The 12083-nt window shown below is 35.2% G+C and overlaps 1 protein-coding gene across 6 annotated transcripts in view; it reads left to right on the forward strand.

Moving 5' to 3' along the window:
* The window catches only part of EML6 (EMAP like 6), a 120227-nt gene that overhangs the window by 62388 nt on the left and 45756 nt on the right, over positions 1-12083 (forward strand). For all 6 annotated transcript variants that reach the window (XM_037404992.1, XM_037404990.1, XM_037404986.1 and 3 more), the window contains exons 9-15: positions 258-514; positions 2136-2348; positions 3255-3422; positions 4338-4444; positions 7457-7575; positions 8236-8422; positions 9116-9221. In XM_037404992.1, coding sequence (XP_037260889.1) covers positions 258-514; positions 2136-2348; positions 3255-3422; positions 4338-4444; positions 7457-7575; positions 8236-8422; positions 9116-9221 — 1157 coding nt within the window. The remainder of the gene's footprint in view (positions 1-257; positions 515-2135; positions 2349-3254; positions 3423-4337; positions 4445-7456; positions 7576-8235; positions 8423-9115; positions 9222-12083) is intronic.

Genomic DNA, 12083 nt, shown 5'->3' on the forward strand with positions numbered 1-12083 from the left:
TAACAACATTACAGCTAGAATTAAGTGAATAGAATGAAAAGTATCGTTGACAGCTAAAGTCATCTCTTGTCTTTTGCTTTAGAAGTGTGCTTGTAACCAAAGAAAGCAATAGGAACTTAGCAAAAAAAGGTTTTTAGTGAAATCTGTTTTTTGTTGTACAAATAATTCAGTGCATCTATTTTCATAATTGTCTTAAATATTTGTGGATTGTGTGTTCACAAGTTTACAGTTCACGTTTTCACTATTGTTTCTTGCAGAGACATGACAGAGGTAGTTCATATTAAAGACCGAAAAGAAGTGATCCATGAAATGAAATTTTCACCAGATGGCTCTTACCTTGCTGTGGGTTCTAATGATGGCCCAGTGGATATCTATGCGGTTGCTCAGCGATACAAAAAAATAGGAGAATGCAACAAATCTTCTAGTTTTATTACTCATATTGACTGGTCTGTGGATAGTAAATTCTTGCAAACCAATGATGGTGCAGGAGAAAGACTGTTCTACAAGATGCCGTGTAAGTTTGCAAGTGGCTTATGTTATGAACAAGGAAACTTCAGTGTGGAGTTGCAGAGAACAACAAAAATATAATAGTAATAGTACACTTACAAGCAGAGTTTCTTTGCTGAAACTTACATAAATATTTACTGTTCATTTTTAAAAGCAGTGTTCACAGAATATACCCACCTTCAGCTTTGATTAGGTAAAAGCTGCCTCTGCATTTACTGTGCATAATTGCATGTTTCTGTATAGCAGCTTTAACAAAATGACTCATTTTTGCTTTGTAGATAAATACCAAAAGCACCTCTGTCCTTGTTGTAGTTCATTCAAATGATGAACAATTCCAATATTAGTGATTAGAATGTTTTTAAGAATGTAATAACTAAAAATGGGAGAGATGATTGGGTCAAATTATTTAACTGATTAAGTTTTAATGTTAAAATTTGTTATTAGAAACAACATTCCAAACTGATAGTACTAAACTTTGACAGGCCAAGTGAAAGCCCTGAAAGCCACAACCAATATGTGGATCATAGCAGGGAGTGTGCAGCAGAAATTGAGAACGCTGTTGGTAACGGCTGTGACTCGAGTAGCACAGCCAGAATTGCAGAAGACAATTCAAAAGACTTCAAATAAATTAGAGATGCCTCTATGGCATCATACATGTTACCTCAGTACCTCTTCTGTTATTGCAACAAAACTCAGAATTCTAATTATGGGGTTGTGATAACGACATAGAACGGGCTTAGAATGAAAGTATGAATATCACATTCACTTGTAATGTGGGACATTGATATTCACATCATCAAATTAAAAAAACACCCCACAAATTCATGTATACCAAACGTGTAACCTTTCCTTATATATTTGGAAGAGTGCATTTTTCATTTGTTGGTAGCAACCTCAACTTTATATATATATGTCATATATATTAAGATCTATGCCCAGTACAATCGCACTACATGCCCACAATCCAGCTCATCACCTTTCAGGATGATTGTCCTGTAAAAGTATTTTTAATTAATCTGTAACAGCTTGATAAATAATTGATTTATTCTTACTCTTATTTGAGAATGCTTTCTAATATTGAGAAGCAACTGGCATGGAACAGAAGAGAGCTTTAGGAATAAGATTTGTTCTTATTTGAGCTAGTTTGGCAGCCTTCAATCAACTATAAAGCAGACTCTGTAAATGAAAAGTACCATAGTACGACTGGCTGACCAGTTACTCAGATTTGAGTGACTTTATATGATTAGAACGAAACAATTCCTTCTAGCACATGTAGCATTGTTTTAAAATGTGTGTTATTATAGCACTGGAAAGCGTTCTAGGAACTCATGTTATGTAGATGTACTTTTTATTGAAGACATTTCTTTGGTATAAGTGATGTGGAATTACAAAGGTTTTCCACTGTTGTATGTTCTTGGCATGTTTCTGTGCAGCTGCATTAGAACTCGTAAGATGTGTGATGACCTTAAACATCACAAATGTGAGATTATACAGATTTAAAGGAAATTGTGAATCTTTTTGATTAATTTAGGTTAAAAGACTATTTGCAATAAAATTACACAGGTAAATGATGAAAAGAAATGGAGTTTACTGAAAAACAAATGGATTATTCACTTGTGTGTTTTCAGCTGGGAAGCATCTAACTAGCAAAGATGAGATAAAAGGAATTCACTGGGCCTCATGGACCTGTGTGATAGGATCTGAAGTGAATGGAATTTGGCCGAAATATGCAAATATTACAGATGTCAACTCTGTGGATGGAAATTACAACAGCTCAGTGCTAGTGACTGGAGATGATTTTGGGCTCATTAAATTATTCAGATTTCCATGCCTAAAGAAAGGTAAGGCGGTATTTTGTATTTCTGAACAGTGCAGTATTTACCTTGATACCTTGATAATCATGCTTTCTAATGGTGGCTTTTGATTCTTGTGTATAATTCAAATTGATGTGTGTACAGTTCATATTAGTATTAATGGACATAAAGATGAGCATTTTACCCTCTATATATCTAGCAATTTCCTGCCAGTGTATATGTGCTTCGTTTGAGAACTGTTGCGAATGTGTGGTTTAACGTGTGCTTATTCTGATACTATATTTTCAGAAATTAATTCAGTAAGACTTTACATCACATCAAAATTGTATCAACACCAGACGCACTACTATAATTCGTCCATGTTTATGCCAGTAACAATTTCAGAAACTTCAGTAGGGTTTCACTGTCTGTTAGCACGTGTCAGTGTAGCTGTGTGTGAACTATTTGCTTTGTATCTGTAGTAGGCTTTTAACATAGGTTGTTTCCCCAGGATTTGCACTGTACCATGCATAAAGCCAACAAAACTAAATAAAACAACCTTTTGGCTTTCCATGATCTTCAGTGTTTAATTTGGTACCATATTGGTATGCTTTCTTACAGTGAATTTTAATTTATGTTTATTGTACTATACATAATACATGTGTAATTCCTTTAGCAGGAGTGGCTATGAAGGTGAAAATCAAACCCTATGTGTATCTGGTACTTCCTGTCAGGATTTAAGTACTTTTCTGAAAACTGAAGTGAATATATCATCCATATTATTTTATGCCATTTATTTTACATTGTAATTAATTTTAGTATCATAATATCAAGAGACATTTAAGTATTTTTTTGCATTCAGTTTTCGTAAGTGTGTTTAGACTGTGTTTCCATTAAAAGCCTAACATTATAGTTACAGTGTTACATACCAACAACTCTATATTTGTTTTTTAGGAGCTAAATTTAGAAAATACATTGGCCATTCAGCACATGTAACAAACGTCCGTTGGTCCCATGATTTTCAGTGGGTTTTAAGTACAGGAGGTGCTGATCACTCTGTTTTTCAGTGGCGATTTATTCCAGAAGGGATAACAAATGGCATCCTTGAAACATCTCCGCAAGGTAAAAATGATCTCTTCTGGAGTATTTATAAATAAAACCAACATAGAATGAAGCGCTGGTGGGAAAACTTTTACAGAATTGACAGAAAATATTTTTATTGCAATTCCTGCAATTACATCTACTCAGCATGTTTGGGACATTTTACTTTTCATAGACAACCATTTTTTTCAGGGAAGGTATATTAAAAACTCCTCTGCAGTCTGTAATATTGTTTGTTTAGGAATACACAAGTAGTATTCATTGAAGTATGTGGAAAAAGACATTTAGAGGGAGATTACTAGATCAGATTGAATTGTCAAAATCAGCTATCTAATTTGCATTCAGAAGTCTCACTGCAGATGCTGAATTGTTTAATTTTTTTGATGCAATTGTACTTTAGAACTTTTTACTTGTTATATTCATGATACTTACAATATTCTACAAAAGCTGTGTGAGCTACATAGTGGTAGTTGCTGAAAACTGGATTCCCTTCAGCAAAAGGGCGAAACTTCATGCCATTCCCACACAATTTGGTAAAATATCTATGTTACAGCAAATCTTTTTAAACACAGGCTGTGATCACACTGAAAGTTTTTTATTTACCATTTCTGTATGTTTTAACTCCAAAGCCTGTTAAGAAAGCAGTATTCTCTGGAAATGTACAAGTAACTACACAGTTATTCTGCTTCCCTCTGCCACCTTCCTGCCCCAGGCATTGAAACAGGAGAAACAGAAGTGAAACCTGACAAATTAAGTCATCCCCCTGATTTTTACAAGATGCTTAAGCTTCCAAAGCTCTTGAATGCTGCGTCGCACATAGTCCAAATTATATAAAAGTATCACATACTATTTTCTTGTGATGAGATGCATTCAATATATCGTTTAGTCTGTTGGTTGTTTGTTGTTTTTTTTTTTTGTGTGTGTGTGTGTGTGCAGAGGGTGGCGTTGATTCCTACAGTGAGGAATCTGATTCAGATTTATCTGATGTGCCAGAGTTAGATTCTGACATTGAGCAGGAAGCTCAAATCAACTATGATCGACAGGTGAGTAAAAATTAACACACTATCAATTTATCATAACTATTCAGTAAAGAAGTTTGCATCATCAGACTACTCAGAGAAGATTATTTTGATAGTATTCAGCTGATTATGCAACCAGTATACAAAAAACAAATTTACTTTAGCTGGAGATGAGAATTTAAAAGGGTTTGGAGAAAAAGCATTGGTATATATACTACTATATGTTAGAATAAAGAATATATCTTAAAAAGCACAAAATTAAACAAGAATTTGTGAGAGCTTATTGCTATTGCTATTCCCATTCCCAGGTAGGTGCTTGAGAAGACTTTTCAGTCTTCTCAAATTCAGAATCCCAATTTGTGGAATGCAGCTCATGGAGGTTTTTTTAAGACTTCTGCATATTCAAAGCAGAATACTCTTAGTATGAAGCCTGTATAATACATTTATTTGTGACAGATTCTTTTTTATTGCCGAGGATGACCATGTCTCAAGAATTAAAATTGCCATAGTTTATGGGAACCAAATAAAACTGGTCTTTAATAATCATTTAATATGCTTAATCTTTTTTTCTATTTACACTGCAACTATATTCTGAGATAAATTAAGATAGATTGCTTCCATGCAAGAAGAAAAGAAATCAAGTTTTCTTTACTGCATTGATTTTTTTCAGGAATGGTAGTATGCAATTCCACTCTTTACCCTGAGCTTTCAGTGTTGATTTATGCTGTCACTATGGGCTTGCCTGGTGATCAAGACTGTTGCCTGAACTTGGTTACAGTCACCAAATCTGCTGAGCTCATGTCACTCGGGCACTGTGGGACTGCACCCATCTCTGGAAGGGCATTCTCTTGACTGCCCTTGTTACCATGCTCAGCTCTTGGCTCCTTTTCTTTTACAAAGCAGTTTTACTTTGCTGCTCCCTGATGCAAAGTTTCTCTCAACCTGCATCATAACAGTTTGCACCCACACTATTATTATTCAAGTCACAAAGTTACATGACGTTTAGAAAATGCCATAATAGAACACAGTTTTACTCTTTTTGGGTGCATGGATTATGATTACACATTTCTGCAAGACTTCTACTTCATTTGGAGTGTGGGATATTTAGCTCTTGCCTAACAAGAAACTATTCAGTCCGTTTTCATTCATCAGGCTGTTCCATGGCCATCTTTATTGCACGTTGCTTGAACATGTCTCTGAAGACAGAATTATTTTCCTCGTGGTTCTTTCCACTCCATTCATGATACTGAATGCTTTGCGAACACTGATCTTTGCAACAGTTTGATGTGGAAAGGTGCTGTTATCCTTGTTTTGTAGGAAAGGAAACATTAACGTAGAATTCTGCTGTAGCAGCTGTAGCTACTGCGAATAGAATATTACTTGTTGCCATGTCCTGTTACCTTATCAGCTGCATTTGTGAAAGGTCAGAACTTCCTCAGACCAGAACTGGGATCTGGTACTAAACATTAAAAATATGCAATAAGCCTGCTTTGAGCTGGTTTGAGTAGTGCAATGGCTGATACAGAGCTGCTTTCTAGAATGTGGAAGGAGCACCTCTAATGTTCTATGCTTTAGCCAAGGACCATCCTTTGTCTTTTCACCTTACCTTCTAGATTCTGCAATAAATGACATAGGTCCCTCTGACAGCAGCTTATTTTACTACTTTATTACAGAGATCAATTGTGTTTGCCAAAAGAAACAGAGATTTTGTCAAATTTTCTACCTCCTCTCTGTCTCACTCCCAAGTCTCACTGGAGTGCTTGTCCCATCCTCTTGCTCTTCTCCTCCTGATTTTCCATCTGTTTTCAAATCAGACAGCAGCATCCTCCATGCTGTCTATGTGTCAAAAAGGACATCTGGGTTTAAAAACTAAAAGTGAAAAAATAGTTGTAGTCATCTAAACAGCAATATTCCAGGCAGGTAATGCATGAAAAAAGCTAGAAGCAACTTAAAATAGAATCTTATCTAGAAAGTGTGAGACAACCCCAAGCATAAGCTGCATTTTACATTTTTTTAAAGGAAATAATTTGCAAAAATCACATGGTAACAAAAACATTAATCTTTTTTTGGTAATTGAGTTTGTTTGGGTTTTGTTTGTTTGTTTTTTTAATCTTATGGATGAAGCAGTATAGAGGATTCTTGATTTTTGAGATGCATTAGAAAATGATGATTCTATATTCTGTTTCATTGGTAGCATTCACTGAAGAACAAGAATAAGTGGATGAGAACTCAGCATAAAGTGCAATATGTATGAGTGACAGACACAATATGTTATGCTCTGTGTGCCTACCATTTCAAAATCTCAGCCCATTATATGAACACATTTCTTGTAACAAATCCAGTGTTCCATCTTTGCAGTCAGGAGATTTCCATGGGAATGGCAATTTCATTGTCCTTTTGCAAAATCCAAGAAACATAGACCCAGAAACCAAACAATAAAGCTGTATTTCAGCATTATAATGGATTTTGTTTGGTACCACAGCTTTGAAGATGCTTTGAACATCTTTAGCAGCTCCGCAGAGTTTCAGCATTTGTGAAAGATTTAAACACATAGTATTTTATGTCTTTAGTCTATTTATGGAGCTGTAGTTCTACTTCAGGATTCTGGATACTTTGGAAAATCACTTAAGTGCTGTTGGTTACTGTATATTTCAATATAATCCCTAGATAGAATTAATTCATTATGTCCAGTTTAGAGTATGTACACTCAAGCACATACGAAGTTAAAGTGACATTTAAAGAGTTCCAGTCAATATTGAAATTCCTTTTCACTAAGTGATGCTGGAATCTTCTAGAAAAAAATACACTCTGTGCTACTCCAGACTAATGTTCTGGGTCACTCACATGTCAGGGGACTTTATTGTTTGGAAAAAAATCATTATTAACTGAAGTTCTGTATGGAGCAATAGTGACGTACTCCATGTTGTAACTACTGAACATCACATTAACATATATTTAACACTTAAAGTTACTTTCATATATACAAATATTTCAAAAACAGGAGATGTGCAAGTAACTTTAACAATTATTCTTCAGGTTTACAAAGAAGACCTACCTCAGCTGAAACAGCAAAGTAAAGAGAAAAACCATTCTGTGCCCTTCCTTAAAAGAGAGCGAGCGCCTGAGGACAGTTTGAAGTTGCAGTTTATACATGGGTAGAGTAATGTTAGATAATACTTGTTTTTTCTGGTTCTTTTTCTGAAACTTCCTAGCAATGTTAATCCATTCGTATCAGAGCATTTAGCAAAGCATTTTTCAGTGTTTACCAAGAATAATTTGTCATTATTACTGTGGGCAATTTTTTGAATATCAGACATAGATTTTCCTTTTTCAGTTGTATTTGTTAAGGAACAATAATAATAATAATAATACTGTAGCCATATAATAAATAATGCATCAGCATTTTATAAAATTATATTTCTGACTAGCTGTTTCCTACACATTATGTTTCCTGGAGCAAAGATTCTCTGTTAAGCTGATCATGATTGTTGTGATTTGTAAAAATGCCCAATAGCTTTCTGCTTGAATCCATTCCATGTAAAACTTACCTGGACACAATTCTATGTGAAATATATATTTTTTTTGTGAAAATAGTACTAATTTAGGAGTTAGGTGCAACGTAAACCATGAGAAGATTCATGAATGTCTGCTGTTGGTGGGAAGAGCCTGCCTGTGTGCTGTGAGACTTTTGGTATAAAGCTGACACCACAGCTATACTCTTTTCAAGTTAATGCACAAATTGTCTGCACAACTTGTTACAGGAGTTACCAGAATAGTTTTGGAACAGAATATAACTTGTTTTATATTTACTTCAGTTACAGAGGCTACGACTGTCGAAATAACTTGTTCTACACACAAACTGGAGAAGTAGTGTATCATATTGCTGCTGTAGCTGTTGTATATAATAGGCAACAACACACTCAAAGGCTGTATCTTGGTCACGATGATGACATCCTCAGCCTAAGCATTCACCCTGTGAAAGACTATGTTGCTACTGGACAGGTGGGTATTTAGAAGTGATGATTTTGGCAAAATGTGGAAATAAAATCCCTTTACAATATACAGTTAGGAAAAATGTGGTTCTCGTTGTCCTTCAGTAGTATAGTGTTTCCTCCTAAATACAGGTGAGTTGTGTGTTGTTTCCCATATCCCTGCCAACCTGCTGGGGAGTACTGGACTGGAAACTATTTGAGGTGATTGATAAATCATTCCTGTATAACAAAATCTGCCAATTTTATGCTGTGGCCTGGCAAAAAATCTTACATTCACTCTGAACCTCTGTTTTCATCTGTAAATACAGGAGCTGTATTTTATCTACATCCTAGGAGGATCTGGGGTTTCATCGGTCAGTCTCAGTATTTTTGTACTGTAGTAGTGTTCAAAAGCCTTGTTCAGATAAAGGCTGTTTTATGTTGGGCACTTTACTGATACCTGGTACTGAATATGATATATTCAGTGTATTCATATATATTCATAGATCATGATAAGTTATATCATTAATGTGATACTGAATACTGATGTTTTAGAGACTATCTACTGGTCTAAAAGAGAAAATAGATCTTGAAAAAGATAAAATAAAGCAGTTGGAAAAGCAGTTACCTCTGGAGTGTTTTGAAGATACGATAGGGCTAATTACTGGTACTGGTGTGCTTTGCACTTCTATGCACAGATATTCTGATTAACTCTCTGATTTAGGTTGGAAGAGATGCTGCTATCCATGTTTGGGACACGCAGACACTGAAATGTTTATCATTGCTCAAAGGCCAGCATCAGAGAGGAGTGTGTGCACTGGATTTTTCAGGTAAGCCATAACCTGCATTTATGTAAACAATCAATCGAAAAGCAATCCTTATGATGAAATCTGAATTTGAATAGCTAGCCAATTTTACAACCAATACAGATTTTACCTAAAAGTCTGCTGACATTTTTGATAAAAATAGTGTGTGTAGTGAAGTCAGTCAATGGCCTTCTGTCAATCGATCAAGAATTGATTTTTGTGATGCATAATACATAATACCAAGTGTACAGCTGGGACTCTGGTAGCTATCTACATGGTGATGTAATAATTTAAAAGCAAGCAGGATAGTGACTTGAAGCGTATAAATGAGGTGGAAATGTGATCTCTGGGCTCATACAGTTCTTCACATTTGCCAACAATTCCCACATTTTTCAGTGAGTTTACAGAAGTAGTAGATATGACAAACAGTTGTCTTCTGTTTCTCCTGTCTTTCTGGGATGGACGACCTAAGTTGTCTCAGTTCTCAATGGGTATTCCCTGTTTCAGCATTGAAAAACATCATCCATATGGTGGTGACTTACATACTTTTGCATCTTTATAAAAATGCTTACAAACTCATTCTCCTTTTTTCTATATTTTTTAAAAAATGAGATTACTTTAGCTGAACTATCCTTTTCTTAATCTGAATTTTTTCAATTTAACATAATTTATTTAATATTCTCTCTAGAAATGTGGTAAGAATTCATTAGGACGTAGATCACATTTATGAGACAGGATTATTTGAAAGAAGTTTTACTTCCACAAGGTCTGTGGTACCGAGTCATACTCCATTATGAGAAGAGGAGCCTTGGTGTTCATCCAAGAGCTGGAATTCAAATGTGAAATTGCTGATCCACTGTGGCATGTAACGTAGCTCTGAAAGTAGATGCGGTACCAGAAGAAGGGAAAATTGATAAGGATGATCTAATTGACATCATGTGCATAGCTGTTAAAAAAAATTCTCATTAAGATCCCTAGCTGAAAAAATGTTCATATATTTAGAAAATACTTTGTGGTTTACTTTTTAAACACAAATTAGATTCCTGTTCTACGTGTACTAGAATCCATGTACCTCTATCAAAGCCTAAAGAATAAGCTGGCCACATTATTCTGAAGACACAAATCTGTAAAAAAATATTAAAGCTTTTCCTAAAAGTAGCAACCACGGGCATCATTACAGCATTGCTTTAGGACCTGATCCTGAGAATGCACATGCTGCATTACTCACTGGCTTCAGTTAAGATTCTTGGCATAGGGAGGAGCAGACAGGTGTGCAAATATGCACCTCACTATGGGATCAGAGTGTTACTTTGGTCTTATGTAGGGAGTTTTCATTGTGTTAATAACAGATATTTCTAAATTAGGTTCAGGTCACACTACTTGCAGCTTAAAGAAAGCCAAAATTCCCAACCTTTTTGGGTTGGGTGGCTGACTATACTGCCAGTTCTTTCTGCACTTTCTAACACCTCTGCTATTGGTCATTACTGAAAAGAGTGTACAGAGCTAGATCACTTTTGTAGGACCATTCTGATGGTGTTACGATTTGAAGATTAGAATTTCATTCATGCAATGTTTGGTTGTGCCCTCTGGTGGCTAATTTAACTTCTATAGTTTTGGATGTGAGTTGGCTTGTATAGCCCGTATTAGTGCAGAAAACCTCCTGTTTCAAGTGAATAAAGCTTAAATTGTATTCTTACCAACATAATTTTGTCAGCCATGCTCAGTTTACATGATTGAGTTACCCCTAAAAATAACTATCGTCGTCAAAAAATACAAATATACCTCCTAAACATTACATATTACTGCACGTTTACCTTTCCTATCAGCTATCACCACAGCATTTTATCTCACTAAAACTGAGATATAGAATAGTATAGGTATAGAATAGTTCTTACTGCCTCCTTTGCTTTCTTGTCTCATTAACTTTTTGTGTTTCCTTGTTTGTGTCTTTTTTTTTTTTTTTTTTTAAATAAACTCAGTTTTGGTTTCCTGTCCTGTGTTTCAACTTCATTCCACTCTGCCTACTTACGCTCCTTCCATCTAGGCCTATTTCATTCAACTGTGAACTCTTTCCCTCTTTCTGTGATTCCCCTACTCCTTGACTTGCTTCTCATAGAACTCGGTTGCTAAATACTGTGAGCCCAATCTCGCTGTGAGGGCTTAGTCAGCCTTGTGAGCTTTGATGTAGTCCTAATGCAGTAATTTATACCAGTGGCACTCTCACTATTCTTGAAGTCAAATATGCTTAAGCGGAGAGTCTTTACCATCTCTGTTAACTTACAAGAAGTAACATCCTCAAATCATTGCTTCCGTTCACTCTTTTGACCATCTCACCAGTGCTCTACCTCCTCCAGCTTTAACTTTTCTTCAGTTAAAAAAAAAATTAGGGAGTGAGCTCCTGCTACAACCTATAAAGTTCAATTGTCTTGTCATGTACTTCAACAGTTGTGGTTAAGTTTTTAAAATTTTTTAAAATTTCATTATAGTAGTTTGTCTCTAAAGTTTGTTAACAATGGTCTTGTTTATCATTATTTCATACACATAGCAAGGATGCCTAGGTGTATGATATTGTATGTGTGTGATATGTACGTATTGTATGTCTGATACTCTGTTCTTGGTTTTCTTCTTCTTGTTATCAGTAGTTCTGTGTATTTCCTGCAGTAGAAGAGATGATAGCCAGCAATTAATTTTAGCCTTATAGTTTCTTATCATATTTATAGTTTCATAACATTGGCTATTAACTTTTAACCACCCATTTCATTATACACTAGTAATTCTTGTCACCATTTCAAGCAGAAGAAAGGAAGCATAATCTGGTCAGAAATATTTCAAATAAAATTATTTTGGAGTGCTAGGATTTTATGAAATTGACTTTCATTGTCTTGT

This window comes from Falco rusticolus, chromosome 12 (genome assembly GCF_015220075.1).
Source record: "Falco rusticolus isolate bFalRus1 chromosome 12, bFalRus1.pri, whole genome shotgun sequence".
NCBI classification, from domain to species: Eukaryota; Metazoa; Chordata; class Aves; order Falconiformes; family Falconidae; genus Falco; species Falco rusticolus.